The 20,390-nt window shown below is 42.4% G+C and overlaps 1 protein-coding gene across 3 annotated transcripts in view; it reads right to left on the bottom strand.

The window, feature by feature from the left end:
- Window positions 1-1,362: 1,362 nt before the first annotated feature.
- rai14 (retinoic acid induced 14) overlaps window positions 1,363-20,390 on the bottom strand; it is a 38,609-nt gene continuing 19,581 nt past the window's right edge. The window contains exons 3-21 of one of the 3 annotated variants that reach the window (XM_061801449.1): window positions 18,113-18,243; window positions 15,658-15,746; window positions 14,887-14,951; window positions 14,703-14,760; window positions 14,254-14,324; window positions 10,929-11,035; window positions 10,156-10,337; window positions 9,899-9,924; window positions 8,843-8,929; window positions 8,493-8,573; window positions 7,450-7,554; window positions 6,930-7,031; window positions 5,250-5,933; window positions 4,042-4,508; window positions 3,226-3,394; window positions 2,947-3,114; window positions 2,702-2,860; window positions 2,553-2,618; window positions 1,363-1,926 (exon numbers count right to left, since the gene is read on the bottom strand). In XM_061801449.1, the coding sequence (XP_061657433.1) occupies window positions 1,840-1,926; window positions 2,553-2,618; window positions 2,702-2,860; window positions 2,947-3,114; window positions 3,226-3,394; window positions 4,042-4,508; window positions 5,250-5,933; window positions 6,930-7,031; window positions 7,450-7,554; window positions 8,493-8,573; window positions 8,843-8,929; window positions 9,899-9,924; window positions 10,156-10,337; window positions 10,929-11,035; window positions 14,254-14,324; window positions 14,703-14,760; window positions 14,887-14,951; window positions 15,658-15,746; window positions 18,113-18,243 (2,904 nt within the window). In that variant the 3' untranslated portion in view covers window positions 1,363-1,839. The remainder of the gene's footprint in view (window positions 1,927-2,552; window positions 2,619-2,701; window positions 2,861-2,946; window positions 3,115-3,225; window positions 3,395-4,041; window positions 4,509-5,249; window positions 5,934-6,929; window positions 7,032-7,449; window positions 7,555-8,492; window positions 8,574-8,842; window positions 8,930-9,898; window positions 9,925-10,155; window positions 10,338-10,928; window positions 11,036-14,253; window positions 14,325-14,702; window positions 14,761-14,886; window positions 14,952-15,657; window positions 15,747-18,112; window positions 18,244-20,390) is intronic. The other 2 variants (XM_061801451.1, XM_061801450.1) reach the window with 2 other exon arrangements.

Below are 20,390 nucleotides of genomic sequence, written 5' to 3'. Positions count from 1 at the left end.
GCCATCTCGTGGTCATCTCATGCCATTACCAACCCATGATTGTCATGCCGTCCTCATTTTTCCTGCATTTAATTATAGATCACCGTTCATATTGACAGGAAAGAGTTGGCTGCCAGTTTTTCTTTTTTTTTTTTACACTTTCTTTTATTTACTTGTCCCGTTCAGCCAAATGGCCATGTAGAATTGTGGATCAGGCCCCAGGAGCCCAACCAAGAGACCTGTGAAGAACCATTCTCCCAACCTTTTACTGTGGTTACCAGGTCCCCAACCGACAACCATTCTCCCTGGACCGTGATAATGTGTGGTAGAGTGTCAAACTTTGGGGAGACTGATGGGAGTGTGGTGAGATGGGGTTGGGGCAGGTGTGATCTGTGCCCCGTCACCCCACTCAGATCAACCAACTCCCCAAAGATTGTGGAAAGACGAGATCAAGCATTTTTTTCTATTGATGCACAATTTGTAAAAATAACAACCCCATGTTGGGACAGTAGAGGTCTTTGAAAAAATATGAAATTGACCAAATTTGCACAGAGGTCTGTCTTACAGCAACGTGTATTATAATCATTGTTTGTTTTAATTCATTTAACCACAATGTGAATTGTGAAAGATGTACTATTTTAATATTAAGTTTATTAATGAGAGCACAAAAACCAACTGTACATCCCCGCAAAACTGCTGGCAAAGAAACAACAAGCATTTTTCCTTCTTTCCCTTACAAAATATTTCAGAGGTCCTGATGGACGATGGTATTCCGACACTGAACAAAGCATAACATGCAGCAACAACAACAAAACGAATGTTCTCACTACCCAACATGTTTGTCAGGAGTCTCGTTAACATTCTTCCTGAGCAGCACGCGAGAAATAAGAATGAAATCAGGAAGATTTGTTTCTTTTTAGATACTAACAGTCAAAACACCCAAGAAGAAAATCACCTGCTAAGTTCTATGGCTCTTGGCACAGTACTAAGGCAAAAGAGGGTGGAGGAGTGAACGTTGTAGGAGATATATACTACATAAAAGTGCTGCAGACGCTAAATATGATGAGATGGAGCTGGGAGATCAAATTACTATTATATGGCATTTAACAGCTCATTTGGACTGCAGATGCCTCAGCGCCACAATAAATTGTCTTACCAATAAGTGCAGGCACAAGATCTATTAAATGAGCCCATCTTTTTATGACACTTGATATTCAACCCTTTACCATGTAAAAAAAGGACATGAATAAAAACTCGAGTTAACATGTCAGTAGACCAAATAGTGCATTGTTACATCGGATGACTAAAAGCATCACATTCAAACACGAGCTTCCTCTTATCATACAGTAACTTGGACAAAAATACATTTTTAGTGTTGTAAAAAAAAAAAAAAAAAACATACAAATATCATCATGCAGATGTGGCCACAATCTCCCATCCATTGCTATCAGGGCAAAAATAATTTAGATTGTACCAAGGAAAGTGTTAAACAATTGGACAGTAAGTAAAAATAACATGGATGTAGCCCATGCAAAAATAGACCCTATAAATGGCAGCACCAATAAGGCTTTAATTTTTATACACAATGTAACAGAACAAGATTGTAATCGCTGCTTTCGTGCATCAATGTGAGATTTAAAATGTACTTTGCGTATGCACAGATAAGAAGTGGGGTTGTCGATTGACTTTAATGAATGTTGGGTCTCTTGGTTCGTCATCATTTTCTAGCTGAGACTTTGCAAGTAGACCTTGTAAGTCTAGAGGCACGCTGTCATGCAGCCTCGCAGGACGTTGGCAGCAGCACTTGACTTCAGTGTGTTTGTTTTGGGTTTGTTGGCTTTGGAGCGTGCTCAGTGCATCTCAGCAGGCCTCCTTGGTTTGATTTGGCACCTTGCACATCATCAAGATTTGCTTCAAGGCTTTTTGCACATCCTCGTCCATCTGACCCTAGAGCAGACCGCAAAGCACAAACAGTCAACTAGAGCAGGTTAAACGCATACTGACAATCGAGCCACATTTGAGCTTTTTTCTCTCCTTTGCCATGTGTTAAGGGTATTATTATTATTTTTTTTAGATCTACTCAGAAAACACTAAGTGTTAAACCTGTTCAGTATCTACAATCACAAATCCTAAAGTTAAATAGTCAATACTGAAGACATGGAATATTGCAACATGTCAAAGTACCAGCTTCAATTTTAAAAGAGATGGTTTGTGGAACCCTTTTGGGTTAATTTCCTGGGGTGACAATACTGTGTTTTTATTTACAGATTTACAAGGAAGGCGGATAACTGCAGCCTCTTCCCGAATGGTTACCGTTTTAGGTGGTGTGATTAGTCCGTTCAGGTTGTCAAGATTTCCAGATGGATGTGGAAATATATATTGATCTATAATGATTTGTAGATCTAATCTATACCTAGAATATAAAATAAGGGGACGAATGTTTGATAATACACTGAACATAGAACAATGTGGATATCTTTCGGGATGTTCTCACATGGCGTGAAGGTTTTGACTGCAAAAACGTTGAGTGATTCATCGTTGAACGTAAGAATAGAAATGAGAGAACGTAGTACCTGGACAGCATAGAGAAGGTGCATCCTGTAGACTGACACGATCTCATTGTGCTGTTTCTTGGACTCCTGTGATTAAACAGAGTAAGATAGGAGTGAGGGAGTACAAATTTTGTAATGTCACGTGAAATTAAACGTAGAATAAAGCTTACGGCTAGCTGGTACTGCAGTTGTTTGACTTGTTGCTGCAATGCTTCCAGCTGCTGGTTCTGCTGCTGTCTCTTGGCGGGTGACCCTGAGCTGTACGAGAGTTGTGATAGGCTATTTAAGGCATCCTTTAGCTTGGCCACTTCCCGGGACAGGTCGTCTATCTGGGAGAGATGAACAAGATGCATTAGCTTCACTTTTTTTCACCGACAAAGCAACAACAAGCCTTGTTTGTTTCCAAGTGACTGACTCGCTTGTTCTTCTCCCTCTCGGAGGCCACGTGGTTCTCCACCAGCTGCTTGAGCTGACACACAGCATCCTGGGACTCAGCCAACCTAGAGGTCAGGCTCTGGTTCTCCTTCTCCCTTGACGTCAGAACCTCCTGTATGGCCTCCCGCTCTGCTCTATTGTCCCGCGCCTTTCAATTGGAACAAAATGGCTGTTAGTCACTGGCCTGCACTCGCCACCTAATGGCTGTCAGTTATAAAAATCGACTACATGCTTCCAACAGTTTGAGGCCCCCTCTCACCTTTTGCCAAGCATCAGCCGCCTCCAGTGCCATCTCATCTTGTTTCCTGAGGGCCTCTTGGAGGAGCTGCGTCAGGTGGTTCACCTCGCCCTCCAACTGTTCTCTCATTTTATCGTGCTCCTCGCCGGACATTGAATCCTCCAAGGTGCCGTCTTTCTCCACCGTCAGCCTTTATGTAAACGACCACATGTTGACACATAGAGCGGAATGCCTCCAAAGCCGTAGAATTGAGAGTTTAAGCAACACTTTCTGGAAAGGTATGTCTCACCCAAGTTCAATTTGGATTTGAAACCATCTTCACATGTGATGTGAGAATCGAAATTATTAGTATTTTGTTTTTAATGTAACTTTATTTTTTCCCCATTTTTTATGGGATATCACCACACAAGGATACCAGTGATCAGTAACTATAAACAAAAAAATGGAAGTTTTCAATGATAGAAAGGTTTGGCTGCTTTGTACAATACCCATCCATCCATTTTCTCAGCTGCTTCTCCTCACGAGGGTCGCGGGAGTGCTGGTGCCTATCCCAGATGTCCACGGGCAGGAGGTGGGGTACACCTTTAAATGGTTGCCAGCCAATTACAGGGCACATCGAGACAAACAGCCGCACTCACAATCACACCAAGAGGCAATTTGGAGTGTCCAATTAAAGTTGCATGTTGTTGGGATGTGGGAGGAAACCGGAGTGCCCAGAGAAAACGCACAGAGGCACGGGGAGAACATGCAAACTCCACACAGGCGGGTCCGGGATTGAACCCGGGACCTATTTGATCTCTTTGGAGTTTCCATTGTAAAGGGTTCTGCTTCACTCACCTGTTCTGGAGGGCATCCAATTGCAAGGTCTTCTGGCGGAGTTGCTCTTTCAGTTCTTCTGATTGAGTTTCCATCTCTTTGATGGCGTTTCCTAAAGACGAAATCACCTGAGTGTGGTCAGCGAGGGCTACAGAACTCTGCGCCTGAACCTCCGCTTCCTGCCTCAGCTGCGAGATCTCCTCCAGCGCTGCAGAGTACTTTTTTTCCGTGTCGAGGAGCAGCGTTTGCATCTCCTCCAGTCGGTTCTGCATCTCCAGCTGCATTTCCTCCAAAGGCGGAGACGGCGCCCGGTTGCTCTCGGCCAGCTGCTTCTGCGTGGCACCGAGCTGAGCCCGGGTCTCGCTGTAGGAGTGCGACAACTCCAGCAGGCGACGCTGGAGTCCGCATATGACCTCGTTGAGCTCAGACTTCATTTCCTCAAAATCTTTGGCCGCAGCATCCACAGGAACGGTGCCCCTCAGAGCCTCCTAATGAACGACAACATATATTGGATTAATTTACAGTGAGGGATGGCGATGAATAAAAATCCTTTTTTTGGACATTTTTTCTCAATTCTTTTTACAACAGGGTTTTGTTCTGTCATTGCTATTTCTTGATGTCAAGTTGGCATATATTTTGACTACTTGTCAACAATCATCATTAAATGACCAAGTCTCACCTGTTTAGCTGACTAGATGGGCTGTGGAAGAATTAGGACTACGAAATTAATGTGTTTTATGTAGCGGTAGCACACATTTTCACAAAATGTTTGCTCAGCAACTGGTTTACATCTGAATCTCCACACCTGATCTTAAAGTCTGCAGCTGCTACTCTTTTGGTTAGCAACTGAGTTTAAACAGGTTGAGCAGTTAACTATTAAATGTCCATTTGTGAACAGTGCATGGTTTTTAGGTGGACGTGCAGGTGTTTTATGTCCGCCTGAGGTCACTATCAACAAACAACACAAGCAAGTGCTTCTTAGGCATGCCCTACTTGAATGACATGAACAATGTCAACCCATCCGGTTATAGTCTGAACTGTCAAGTGATTTAATAAGATAAAAATGTGCACTATTCACTCTTACGGTCCTAGTAATGTAATCAGCAAAAGGCAGTAAGGGTACCAAGAATTCATTGCGGTGATGTTTTAAACGACAGTACGACCAGTCCAAGGTGCACCCTGCCTCAGTGGTGTCAAAAATGAATGGCTAAATGGTGCAAGATGTGTACCTGGAGCATCCTAATCTCCTCCTGCGCCTCCTTGTACAGCTCCTCCATCTTTGCCATCCTCCCCTCTTTCTCTTTGGCGCTGGCTCTCTCCTCTTCGGCCAACAACAGCGCCTCCTCCAGCTGTCTCAATCTTTGAGCCGCGTTCTCGTGCTCGCAGCCCGTCTGGACGAGCTGCGCCTTCAGCTGGTTAACTTCCTGCTCAAGCGCAGACGCTCGTCGCTGGTCGGCCACCTTTCCTACCATCTGCACTCTCAACTCTTCCACCTCCTCCACAGCTTGATGGTATCTCTCCTGGGTGTCTGTCAGCTTTGCTTGCAGCTCCGCCAGACTCTCAATCAACTCTTCCTCTTTTCTTTTCCCTCTCACGAGTCCCTCCTCTCCCTGGCCCATTTCTGTGCTCTTCTCAGGTTTCACCAGAGCCTGAAGCGAGCGGTTCTCTTTTCTGGTTTCCAGCAGTTTCAGCTGGACGTTCTCGAGTGCCTGTCGTAACAGTCGAGTCTCCTCTTGGCTCCCGCTTATCCCTTCCTCCCTGATTCCGTCCTCCCGCGGTGCGTGGGCGGTGGAAGGTACAGCTGCTGCTAGCTCTAAGTCATCCTGTGTGGAATGGAAGGAGGAGTTAGAGGTCATGCTGCCGGGACGGCTGGTTTCTTTCAGGTCCTTGTTTGCTTGGAGAGATGGATGTTTCTGCAAACAAGAATCAGAAACTGAACATAAACAACCCTGAAAAAAAAGTGCATGTTTGCCTCTTTTCCCAGCGCATGGTACCTACTTGGGTCTGCAAAACTGTAACTGCTGTTTGCTTACTTTTTAATAGTAAAACATGGTACTACTTCTAGCCCCTGGTCATCCAGGGTTTCAGATTAGTACCCTGCTAATAACAAATTATACATCAAGCAAATTCATTATCTTAGCATCATCTGAGGACTCATTGCAATAAATCACAACCATAACCCTACATGCTAACATTGCTGCTAACGAAACTGATACAAAAAGACTTTATCATTTCAAAGTCACCTTATAACATTAAAATATTTGGCTTAGAAAGGATCTGATTTTGAATGTATGTCCACCCACAGATACATTTTGGGAGCTGTGGCAAAGAGGGTAAGATTACCGGGGGGGTCACCGCTTCTACATGAGTGCATGAATGAATCTGCTTGGATATGGGATGGTGATCGAATGGGCCGTAGGCACATTTACGATTGTTGGCCAATACCATTTCCAATTAGATCAGATTGGGAAACTAGACTCTTAACACACCCCATGCGACGGGATAATCACTCAGGATAATCCTTCATATGACAATCGGGCCATTGGTGATTATGACTGCAAGGGAGGGAAAATGCTCAAACTCGGCCTGATTGTAGGCTTGTGAGTTTCTTGTGGTAGCTTATTTTTTGGTTGCTTTATTATATCCACAGTCTCCATTTTGCTGCAGCAGTCTGTTGTTTTTGTTGCCATGTGTGTGCTCGCAAATAAAGTTAAGTCTCTTTAACATGGGCAACACCCATATAGAGGAGCAAATAGAACATCGGCATCCATCTGCTCCATTGTTGTTATTTGTGGAAATTGCAGAAAATAAACAATGCAAAACCTAAAACAAGGCATGAAGATCTGAATCAAGCTAGTACGGTGCAATGTAAAAGTAGTGAGCATTTTATTGTCCAAAGGGCCACTTACCTTTAAATTGCTGGCCAGTTGCTGGTTTTCCAGAGTAAGAGCAGTAATCTTAGCTTGAAGGGCTGAAACAAGAGCGGCGGGTACCGTAACACCGGGCGGGACCTGTCAGTGCATACAACACATCATATACATTTCCAGGTGAAGACACTTGAGCAGGTATGAGTGCAGGACCACTCGCAAGTCAGCAAACAACAAAACAGGTCCTGACGTGTAGGATTTGGTGAGACCTCCTCCAAGAATGCTGAAGGTGAACATGTTGAACTCCAAACAGATATCTCTTGGCGCTAAACTTGCAATATCTAGGTTTAAAGTTTTAAAAGTGTCAAACACATTGAAAAGGTAATATAAATCAACTATACAAATATGTTTTCATATCTAACATCAACAATGTGAAAACATGTTAGTTAACATACTGTAAAAAGAAAAATTCAACAATATGATGTCACTCCTTAGGCGGACAACGTGTCCCCCCGCTTGTTTTACGGTGTTGTCTTAAAAGCTAATGTAGTGTTTTTATAACCTTTGGTTCCACTTCATCGTCGTCCCTCGAGTCGTCCATTGTCTCCGGCAGCATGGTTCTCTGGTTGTTGCGCAGCCTCTCGAAGTCCTCTCGGACTTCATCGTCCTTCCACACAAGAACAAAGGGGAGGGAGCGGTGGGGGTGTGAGAAAAAGTGGAGTGGGAGTGGAGATTTGGAAAAGATAAGAGGGAGTAGAGGTGGAACCTCGTTGTGCATTGACATTTTGTGGTGCTCTTCTGCTGTATTCTCGTTCACTACATTCCATGCCATTGGGTACCTTTTTCATTTACCTCTACGGTAGTTTTGTGATGTGATATTTGTCCATCATTCGCCAAACATTACCTAAGTACACTTGCGCAAACTATCCATCCATCCATTTTCTACCGCTTATCTGTGGTCGGGTCACGAGGGCAGTTGCTTTACACCCAGACTTCCCTCTCCCAAGGCCAACTAATTCCAGGCCAGGTGAGAGACGTAATCTCTTCAGCATCTCCTGAGCCGTCCCCGGGGTCCCCTCCTGGTGTGATGTGCCCGAAACGAACACTTTGCCAGGGAGGCGTTCGGGAGGCATCCGAATCAGATGCCCCAGCAAGCTCCTCTCAATGCGGACGAGCAGCAGCTCGACACTGACCCCCTCCCAGATGACCCAGCTTCTCTCTAAGGGAGAGTCTGGACACTCTTTGGAGGAAATCTTTTTGCCCGCTTGTATCTTGGATCTTGTTCTTTTGGTCACAACCTACAGCTCATGACCATAAACCAGGTGACAGTAGGAACATAAATCAAGCGGTAAATTGAAAGGTCATCTTTCGGCTTAGCTCCTTCTTTACTACAACGGACCGATACAAAGCCCGCATCACTGCAGATGCTGCATCAACTTGCTTAGTGAGATCCAAATTCAAAGGTCCCCCTAATTTTTGCACTTCTTTTATGAGTTACAGATGATAGTTTTCCTTGGAAATTCCCAAACTGTCCCATTTCACGTTATTGTAGTTATGGCTGGTGAGTCACCTAATGATATAATTTCTGGTGATTTTGATCATTACCTTGTAGTTGAATCCCTTTGGAGTGTCACTTTTGTTGGATGATGGGGTCCCAGAAACTGAAGGAGATGATGTTCCGGACTTCTGAAGGTGGACAGAGTTAAAAGTCAGTTTATCTAAAAAAGAAAATAATAAATACACTTGCGGAGAACAAATACCAAAAGCTTATTTTGATTACAATGGGTTTATAAACTAAGAATATTTGATCCTTGCTTTTGAGAAACGGCTGTTCAAATGTTTTGAGAACCACTCAGAAAATAGGCTAGACTACTATAGTGAGTATACAAATGCGTGTAAAGTAATACAGAGTGCAGGACATTGATTCATGCGAACGTACAGAGACATGCATTTACCTGCAGTGGGCTAATAGGAGGTGGAGGTGCTTTTCGTTTTTTGGGAGTTGTGATCCTTTCATCACTTAGCTTAGCTACTTGATCATGCTACAGGGGTCAGCAAAGAGCGAAGAGAGAAGGTGGAATCAGTGGTGGTTAGTTCAAGGAGCTTCAATGACTGAGTGATAAGAATTGCGTTTCTTTTAATCACAACTAACAGATTTACATAAGCTGAGACTGTTAATATAGAAAGCTGTAGAGGTCCTCTAAATGTGGCCATGATATTTTTTTTTTAATGTACATGTTTACTGGGATGGTGGCATCCGCTTTAATCAGCACAAATAGAATAATGGGTAAAGCCGTAGGGTGACAGCAAAACCTTTAATAGTATATATGATTTATATCGTCATATGTCAAGAGGTTCACAGTCGAGGCCTTTAGCAAAAGACACAACTTGCACTGCAGACATGGCATCTGTATAGCTTAAGTTTCGAGTTTAAATGCTGTTGCTGTCTGAAGCGCAGACCATTCCGCTCTAAAACACTGTGAAACATTTCAACTTTGACCTGAAGAATTTTGGCTGGGAAAAAAAAGTTAGTGAGGAATTGGACAGAAAGCTTTGAGAATGGATTCATTGCATGCGAGACAAAACGGATCATTTATTTCCGAGGAAAAAAATTTGATCTATTTTTCTATTGGACTTCATTAATGAACTGGAAGGGGACTGATCGTTAGCAAATCACAGGGCATACTCTGATTAATATTTATGGATAATTTAGAGTCCTGAGTTATTTTAAGAAGTATGTTTTGAAAATCTGGAAGGAAGACGGAGTATCCGGCCAAAACGCACACAAACATGGGGAGAGCTTGTAAAGGAAAGCCAGAGTCAAGATTTGCATCCTGAACCTCACAACTTGAACCCAATTAAACTCATCTTTTGAGTTAATGAACACTCCCACTGGTATTAAATCTAGAGATTTAGTGAAAACAATAGCTGCTCTTTCTCACAGTTCACTCTCATTGATTTGTGGAAAAATGTCTAAATGCATAGTTTTGTAGGTCTAGTGACTTTCTTACCGTGGGACTTCTGGGAGACTTGGGATCTGTGAAATGTGTCAAAGGAATAAATTCAACTAAAAAAATCAACTCATTCACGCATCCAAAAGCAACATGACTGAGGGTGTCCAACAGATGGCAGTGTTGCTCTGAATTGATACCAAAAAAAGGCATTATTCAGTTATACTGTATATCCTCTACTCTATTGCAAATTAATTAGATGAGCTGAACACGCCATCTTTTTTTTTTTCTTTATTAATCCCGTGTATGCGTCTCACCAGGGAGCTGCCTGGTCAAAGCAGCAGTGAGCGCAGCTTTGACCTCACAGTTGGTGGACAATTTGGCGTAGTGCAGGACATCGTGGCCGTGCAAATCCACGGCGGACAGGTGCGCCCCCCTGTGGACCAGAACTTCGACGACAGCCACCGCATTGGACTCTGCTGCGAGCATTAACGCCGTCCTGCAACGTAGATTCAAAAATGGGTTTTAACTTTCCAGTGCACCCCAGTGTGTGTGTGTGTGTGGTACGCCATTTGCAACTTTGTTTATTGATGAAGTTCAGTTTCCGTGGTGCTGACATAATCCAAATTTGCCCATTAGCGGTAGGTTATGGAACGCAGCCTCGATGACTAACCTATGCTACTGCAGTAGCTACATAATAATTACAATAAACATTTGGATGAAAACTGCTATTCAGCTTTTAATGTAAAACTATTTGATGACAAAAAAATAAGTACAGCAGTAACATGTTGTGTCTTATCCAGCATGGCAAAACTAGTTAATGTTTTGCTGTTTGTTACCTGGAAACGTTTAAAAAAAATTCTGGGCAATTTGTGTCAAACAATTACATGAAAAATAGTAAGCATGGGAATGACTGAATGTGCCTTTTTGTGTCGCGTGAACACAATCGTATGGCACATACTGTTAATAACCTTGAAATGTGTGATGATGTGACCCTAAAGTGAGAACCTCTTTTATACACAGCACTGTGCACAAGACCTTGCTTTTTTTTTGTCTTTGTTTGCGAATTGGCTTCTGTTTTCCTGCCTACCTGCCACTGTTGTCAGAAGTGCTGAGTTCAGCGCCGCAGTCTAGCAAAGTGATGCACACTTCGGCGTGGCCGTTTTTGGCTCCCAGGAGCAAAGGGGTGCGCCCGTCCTTTAGGGAAAACAACAGCAGTACCGACATCAGATGCAGAAAAGGAAATAAGCACCATCCGGATGCAAACACAAGCCCTCTATATATTGTAAGTCGTTGAGTTACATCAGGACATGGACTTGGACTTTGGATACTACCATTAGACATGAATGGTATGTTCACTGACTGTGTGGTGAGAGAACTCTCAGAATGATGTGAAAAAAGGGCTGAGTGCGTCATGGCACCAAACGCAAATGCCCAAGTGGGGATGAGCAAAGAAAACATCTATCCCTACAATAAAAGTACTGATAATAAACACAGTGGAACCTCCAAAGTTGACCCCAAAAGTAGTGATTACCGATTGGAACCGGAAGTAACGTTTCAGTTCTCCTGGAGTTGTTCAACTTGAAAAAATTCAGTTCTCAATTTGATGCCTGCAGTCCGCTGACCTTGAAGAAGAAAGTGGCAAAAACCAACGAAAAAGAACCCGTCTGAAGACGTGCTTGGACCCAATGGCGGCCCCGGGCCAAAAGCGTTTCTTAACAACCAGTCGCTTCAGTGCAACACGTGGAATAGGATGATATTGTGCAAAGCAGGTTTTCGCAACGTGTAGGAGTCTGACGTCAATTGGGTGAGTGTGAAACAAAAAAACAAAGTTTGGGTAGTTTGAAAATGCATCGTTTTGAATAATCGCATTTATTAATCATGGTTTCAATGTCAGTGAAAATAATTATCATTGTTATTTTTTCTATAATAACCCAGTCCCACTTGCGATTGCCTGGTGTAGCAGTGACTCCAGGAAGAATAGTCTGAATGGGGTTCCGAGTAAACTTGAAATTGCAACTCTCGCCAGCATGATTCAACATGCATGAATGAATATACTGTGATTAACTTCTTTTTATACTTCGTGACCATTCAGGAATATGAAAACATTGCCTGTAAAGTTAATGTTTCATAACGGCAAAAATTGGAGCCTGGAACTAATGCATTATACATCACTTCCTATTGGAAATTTTGAGCAGAACTACTTGGTAGTCCACCAGCAGTCACAGAATGGATTGTGTTGCAGTGCATTTCCACTCTGGCCTCTGTCGCATTTCTTACTCAGAGCGTTAAAGCTGCAGCAGTATGAATGTATTTCGCCCCCACGCCCACCTCCACCCCCCAGGAATGGCAGGCAGCCCCTTTAACATTAAACTTAGATGTGCCAAATGCACCGCTAACCTTTGACTGTGACCCTGGGGTGCGTGAATGCAGTAAACATGCTGAGAAGAGCTTATGATTTAAAGTGTCAACTTCACTGGCGTGCCAAAGTGGATTGGAGCGTAAACTCATCTAACAAAGGGGATTGTAGTAAGTAACGAAGGGCCAAAGGAAAACCAAGGCCCAAAGTGATGGAAATTTAAAGGGCTACCGGTATTCTTCAATGATTTGGCACCAAGCCCCCCACCGAGTAAATGTACAACTTAAACGTATTTCATCAAATGTAGTAGGGTTGGGTGGCTTTAAAGTTTCCCCGAAATGTTTGTCGGAATTGTTCTCAAAAGATAACAATAAATGAGCTGCACTAACATAATGCACATGAGTTAATTTTCGGAGCACTACCGCAAAGCTTGTGAGGATAAGCAGCTAAGAAAATGGACAGATGGATGGAGGAAACCAGAGTGCCCGGAGAAAACCCACATAGGCACGGGAAGAACATGCAAACTCCACACAGCGAGGGCCGGGATTGAACCTGGGTCCTCATAACCGTGAGGCCAATGCTCTAACCAGTTGTACCACCGTCCCACACTTTACGCACACTGTACATTTAATTCTGTGATTTTTTTTTTTATTTTTTTTTTAAGTAGCACTACATATTTTGAGAATCACGACCTGAAGGTTCCAATCCCTTTATGGGACACAAACACCTGCTGAACTTTGCTGGCACTACTGCTTGTTGTAGTATACAATTATGAAAGGGACAAGGGTAGTAAAAATTGCGATTATGAGGAACACGTCACATTATGTCATGAAGCTTTGATCCGGAACAGATTACAATTAAAACATTAGGGTGACAGTCATGTGCAGCTGCAAAGGGCAAAAGAGTATCACGCAACAGCCACGTCGTGTTTTAGATTACAAGCCTTCCGCACGCATGCATGCGGCGACTAGAAAACTATGTAGTAGCGCCCTCAGAGCCCGGTTAAAGACTTCAGCAGGTCTGTGCTCCAATTTCTGTAGAAATCTTTTTTTCTTGGCAGTAAAGAGCTGAATCATTTTGTTCTTCTACGTTGAACACGGGCAACCGGACGTGATTAGATGGGCTTATGCTGCTCAACTAGCTTCTGTTAATTTTTTACTTGATTTATAGAGGTTAATAAAGTACATATGTGATGAATGAGTAACAGTATTTTACTTTTGCTTCTCACAGAAACGGTTTTTATGATTTGGGTGTGTTTGTTTAATTCTAAGTTTAAACCTCAACATTTGTAGCTGGAATGTTATTTTTCACAGAACACATTCATAACTAACCACTCAGAGAAAGTATGCAGTCGCACATTCATTTAATAAAAACAAAAAAAAATAAAAGCTGACTGATCTTTTTAGAATATTAAAAAAAAACTGAGGTAAAATTGAGACTTCAGTTTTGAAAGACATTTTTTCTACATATTTTAGATCAAATTGATTTAAGATTTATATATATAAACAAAAATAATTCTGGAAGGGTTTCATTGTATTTCAAAGTATGCAACTGAAAACCTGAAGAAGGTGGGATAGTCCATAGTTACATTGTCTTCCATTCACGTCTACGGATCCGACAAACTATATGTGAGACCTACCACATGACCTTGTTTATCTTTCAATAACTTTGCGAGTGTTTATTTAAAACTGTGGGCCTACACACACATCCACTAAATATCATGCCATCCACTCAGATCAGACCACAGGTATGGAGCGCCACTGCGAAGGAGACCACATGTCTGCGGCTTCAGAGTAGTTCTCACAGTACATTGACCCTTCTAGCGCAGATGCATGCATGCAAGGCACGCACCGATGTTACTCAAAATACACAAAAACAAATGAAAGATTAATTTAGGAGTACAGCTGTGGCGCACTGTGATTTATTGCTTGCTACTTTATACTTTCCCTAACTTCAGAAACGGATCTAGAATACACAGTGGAAGTGGATGACAAAAATTTCATCCCACAGGCGTGCCTGTCCATAAAATAGGAAGAAGAAATGACAAGGTACGTACGGCGTCTTTGAGGTTGATAGCAGTTTTCGTTTCACACAGAAATTGGACAGTCTGGAGCTTCCCACCAAGCGCTGGGGACGTAATGAGACAGACAATACACATTTATAATAGCAGCATTCTTTAGAGATTGCAGAAGCGGATTACAATAATTTCTGACAGACCAATTAGGAGAGGATTTTTCCTTCCAATAATCCAACTAAATAGAGAAGATCCGAGACCAGTAATTTATTTTACAATTCATTAATCATTTTACTACTACACCACAAACTTTGCATTCAGTGAATTGCAAATAAATTCCATTTAATCACCTAATTCCAAGAACGGCAGATTATTTCGACCGTATGAGTTGAGAGTTAATGAAAATATATTTTTTTTTTTCCCACGACCTGGTCCAACAATTCATCCTCAATAAATCAATAAAACAAACGTTATATTTGTTGAACACTTACCAGCATGATGCAAAGCGCTCCTTCCGGAGGCGTCCACTGCATCAACGGGACATTTGCTCTGGAAAGGAAATAGATTGTCTGAGTGATATGGGAGGGGGCTCATTTTCTGCAGTGCCCCAGACATGGTTGTTAATTCCCTGAATAGCTTTAAACAAATAACGTGTCTCAAACTATTGGAAGTTACCTGAATAAGCTTTTTGCAGCATTCAGCGTGATTGTTCTTGGCTGCTAGGTGTAACGGGTTCAAACCTGGTGATCAATCAATCAATCAGTAAGAGTATATGCATTACAAAATGTCATTATTAGATAAAAACATCATCATCATAATACAACTTTTTTAAAACTTTTTTCCTCCTAAAATACAACTTTTACTGTCACAGTAAAAGTACATTTAGGAAAACAAAGGAAAAAACTATGAACCAGTTCATTTTGGGAATTGTGAACTTATTTCAGGATTTTAAATTATGAACAATTAGCTGAATTAGTTTATTTTTGGATTGGTGAATTGAACTTTGAACGAGTTCACAGAAAATGAACCATCCCAACCGTGATTATGCCGAACTGCGGCTTGCTGTGATGTTAGTTGAGTTTACTGCTACCATCTAGTGCTCATATTTTGATTTTAGAATTACAAAAAATAAACAAACAATAGCTTTTTCTCTTTTAAAAATTCTGAAGTCAGGTCACTCATACTGTAAGTCAAGGCATCACTTTATTAGTACAACTTTATTTTTTAGTTTTCATGGGTACATAAATCCATAGGATTATACTGTCATAGTCACTATCCATCCATATTCCGAGCTGCTTATACTCACAAGGGTCACGGGAGTACTAGCGCGTGTAATAGCATTTTATGCGGTTCAGCTACACTTGTATTTGTGGTACAAGTAGCCAAGTGGCAACCAAGTACAGTGCAGCTATTGCCACAATACAGTCGATATAGTACAACACGTACCTGCAGCATCAGCCACTGTTGGGTCTGCGCCATGGGAGAGGAGGGCAGCTAGGCAATCGGTGATGCCACGTGATGCTGCTACATGAAGACTGAATACAACAAAAGTAAAGAAACGGGAAAATGTTTGGATGAGGTTTTTTTGACAACTGAAAATGCAGCTACAATGGCGCGCGATCGAGCACCAGCCTTTGCCAAGTTTGCACCGTTTGTCCACTTTACAGAACATTTGCACTTGACAGTTTGTTAGTTAACAGGCTACTTTTGCATTCATGTAGAATGACATAAGGTGATGGGAATACACAGGCAGTGCTCTACCATTCGGATTCTGGGGGAAGGTTGAATGCTTCCACTGTGACCCAAGCGAAAAAAAATCTGAAAATTGTTCAGTGCCACATTTGTCCAGATCACTGCCTGTTTCGAAGATTTACTGTAAGTGGTGTACACGTACAGTATACTGTATTGACAATGGAGCCAAATTTGAACATTTTACTCCTTTGCGATTAAAGTCAGCAAAGGCCCGGATGTGTCTGAAAGATGATCCTGAACAGTTAACCTGTGGAAAATTATTGATTTATTTAAAAAAATAAAGTGGGGAAGTGGTGCACCACAAGTAACTCATACATACAACAAACTAAACAAGCAAATACAAGTAGACTTTGGTGGAGGTCTCGACCAAATACGGAAAATGGGTCATCAACTTCCTTATAGATCAGTCGTGTATTATGATACAAAGAAACACAACAACCAATACCTTCATAGAAAAAAGAAAAAGCCCTTTTTTCCAGCCCACCGAGCAAATTCCACACATGCAGATTGACACCCACCAGCCACAGATATGCCCACATGCCTTTCGATCAGCTTTTTATCACCATGGAGATGCCATGGACTAGCCCTTTGTGTCTTGCAAAGACTGGACTGCCACATTCTTTATGACGAACAAAGTATCTGCGAGCCCGTGTGTGTTTTTTGTGGCCGAGAAAAGGTCAATGATGTGAGCTACGTGAGGCGCATTTGTTTTGCCAGCATGCTCAGGTATCAGCGCTTTCCCCATGCTTTGTGGTGTTGCTGGATGCTGAACACATGCAGGGCAGCGGGTGTTGTGTTGCAAGTGTGGGAAAAAAAAGGTCAAATATCAACACTGAGTTTCGCCATTATTACTTGTTTATTAAGGGTAGAATTAAATTATGATTCATGGTGGCTCAAAGTGCCACTGTCATGAAATGCATGATTTTTAGGATGTTATTAATGGAAGAAAGGCATTCGGAATGGACCCATCCGGTTTTTCACCACACAACATAATTTTGACGTACACAGCTTTTTGTCGCTCCTGCCATGAGTATCCTCTCGAGGGATTTGTTTTCAAGAAGAAGCAGGAAGTGATGTTAGTAGCAGACGCCCACTCAGGTGGTCTCGTATGTTTATACTAGTTTTACCTCCTGGAAGGTAGCTCTTTGTTCCTTCGTGTTAGCCAAAATGCCGGCTCGCTGTATTGTTGGATATTGTTTGAACACTCGGAAAGATGGATTCATTTGTCATACTTTTCAGACCCGTTTCGTCGTGAAAAATTGATTGCACGGGTGAAAAGGGCGAGAGCTTCGTGGGTTCCAAATGTCAGGTAGGTGTGTATACAGCTACAAAAAATAAAAAAATAATAGTTGGGGGGTGGGGGACGTAATCCTCTCAGAATGTAACAAAATATCCCCACACGTAAATCAGGGGTGCTAAATGTGTCGATGTACCCGTCCGCGCTGAGCACGGTTTTGGCGGCGCCTCGTCCGCCACGGACAAGGCATGGCTTCGGCCGGGCTGACTTGTCTGGGAGTATGTTGTTAGTTAGAAGTGATCCGCATATCATCTAAATGTGGCTCGAAACAATAGGGTAACATTGCCCCGGTCACTTCACTCAATTGTGAAATGTTCTCTAATTTTGAAAGGAACCTCCCTGTCCCATAGTAGGTGGCACAGCCCAGCGTGTTTTCAATGGCGAATGTCACGGAGTGATGTAATGAACAGAGGATACAGGCAATATATGCTCGTCAACAAAAGAACACCACAACTCCAGTGAAGCAAAGTGGGGGGAGCATCATGCTTTGTGACAATTTTTCCCCAAATGGAATCAGGATATTGTCAAGATGGAGGTAAATATGAATGTTTCTAAATAACTTAATAGTCCAAAACTTTCAGAGTTCAGGATTGGTTTTTCTGAACTGCCATACTCACAGTATACTAGGAAGAGGGAGTACACACTTGTGCAACTACATGATTTCAGTTTTTATTTGGACTTCTCTAAATAATATAGAAAGAAAAACAATTGCATTTCACAGGTTATACTGTAGGTCACATAAAAAGCAACAAAGGCAAAGCAAAGGCAAAGACCAAACAAAATGACCCAAGCAAAATTCATGTAAGAAACCATCGTAGCTTACATAGTACAGTACACAGTACAGTTACTTACGCTGATTTGCCTTCGCTGTCCAGTTTGACAGGGCTGGCGCCTTTCTTGGTGAGAAGGGATGCCACCTTCTCCGCCTCGCCATGTTCCACTGCAGCAAGCAAGCGCTCGTCGTTTTTGTTCCACTCGTTGACCTATGGAGGCACAATATGAAAGTGACTTGACCAATGGTGAAGTGCAAACAAAACAAAACAAATGATTCTACTAATCTATGGAACGGCGATGGAAAAAACACACAAGGTTATATGATTTACAAGAAAATATCCATCAAAAGTCGCACAAAATTGCAGTTTGAACCATATTCATGTCATGTGTGAACTTAAATGAAACTTTTTTTCTGTTCTTACATTGTCGTTCATAATGAGACACAGAAATTGAAATTCTTGACCAACAATGAACATCCCCTGCCCAAAAAAAAAATAGTGAATTATTATTAATTATTGTCATGATCCTGCCGGTCCAGCCCTGGCTGCGCGGGTGCCCGCGCGATCGCGCTGATTGGGAGGCACACACCTGCGTCTCATGCTGGCTGATTGGCCCCGGTGTATATAGGACCATGGGGACGACTGGTCCGGCGCCAGATTGTTGCGGTTCATGCACCGTTCCAGCACTCCCGTATCTCTGATCATATTTTCATGTGCACTGACCTCCGCCTGTCCTCCGACCAACCCCGTAAGGCTGACTTCTTTGATACTCCTGCTTTGATCGATCTCCCGTGTATCGACTCCTGCCTGCCCACTGACCTGGTCTCTACGCCCGACACCCTGACTACCGTTGCTGCACCCGACTGCCTGCCCGAATCCCCGTCCGTGGAACAATAAACGTTTTTCCCGAATTACTTCTGTGTCTCCCGTGTACTCCTGCATTTGGGTCCCACCTCCGTTCCGATGGGTAGTGACAATTATCATCGGGAAACATGCAGTGAGACAGTAATAGCAGAATAAGCTTCAATATTTGGCATTGTAATGTATTTTTTGCCTCAACCTTGTAATGCCAGACACATTTGTTTTCTCTTGTATGCAATTTTTCTATTTCCTGTGTCTACTGTTGCTGGTGAATTAATGCAAATTTCCCCATTTGGGGACAAATAAAAGTTGTCTGTTTTAGTATTTATCACATCAGTGAACATTTTCTCAAATGACATAGAGGACCAGTAGTGATGTACTAATTATTTTTCTGTTTCCGGTTCCCATGCTGTCAGCTTAGCGTGAGTGTCTACTGCGGTACTTTCTCTCTCAACACTTATTATCTTCCCTAGTTCAGAATTGGTTACTCTTCTCGATAACGCAGGTCGAGCCAGAACAGAATCTGAAACTTCTACTTTATCACCCAATTACTGATTTTGTGTATGACTTCATGTCATGATAACTTAGCACTTAGTGTGGCATTTTCATCATTCTCCTGTTAACTACACCTCATCCTACGTGATAATGATACTTGTCAGACGTCTAGTTTATTGGCAGTGATGATTAATGTGTTGACAATGGACCCAAAGCACCTCAATGCCTCAGCGTCATCTTTAGACAGGGGTATCTGGATCTTAAAGGTAGCTGGTACTGTGCATAATACAGTAGTATTCAACGTGCATTCCACCACAGTACCCCAACAGCAGAAAGGAGGAAGGTTGGGTTCAATGTGGATGTGCCATTATTTTATTTCTTCACAATATAGTACATACGACTGCACGCAGCCCAAGGTTTTTGTTTGCATCACCTCAGCATCCTCTTTCGACCATTTTATTTTCGGTGACGAAGTCTTCGGCCTGAAACAAAAAATGCCCTTTCATGAGCATTTACGGCCGAAAATTAGATGCATCACTTTTCATTCTACACCAGATGCTCAATATGGTCAAAGTGTTTATACACAAACTTTTCACAATGTCCTCCTTGAGCCAATACTTAATGTGAGTCATGTTTCTCACAGGCAGAGAATGTTACTTTGGCTTAGCCCAAGGCCGAAGAAAACACTTGTTCTCATGAGCAATTTGCAGTTTGGACACGCACATAAACACATGTGTACACAAACTGGATGGATTTCCTTTGTTGGCAGGCTGTGAAGTCAGGTATCTGAAAAGTAAAAGCCTGAGCTCATACCAAGAGAACCCTGCAATACTTGCCACCAAAGTTGCCAAAAACCTGCAAACCTGAGCAAGAAAGAAAGGTGGCTCCCTAAAAAGTGATTCTATGCAGTACAAATCATGTTTTAGGAACTCCAAGTATGCAGTTGTACAGGACAATACTGTAGAGGATTAAATCTGACCTGTTAGCCTCTTAACCTGCAC

The sequence above is a fragment of the Syngnathoides biaculeatus genome, chromosome 17 (genome assembly GCF_019802595.1).
Source record: "Syngnathoides biaculeatus isolate LvHL_M chromosome 17, ASM1980259v1, whole genome shotgun sequence".
Taxonomy (NCBI): Eukaryota; Metazoa; Chordata; class Actinopteri; order Syngnathiformes; family Syngnathidae; genus Syngnathoides; species Syngnathoides biaculeatus.
The sequence above is the reverse complement of the archived record's forward strand: the minus strand, read 5'-3'. Positions and strand labels throughout refer to the sequence as shown.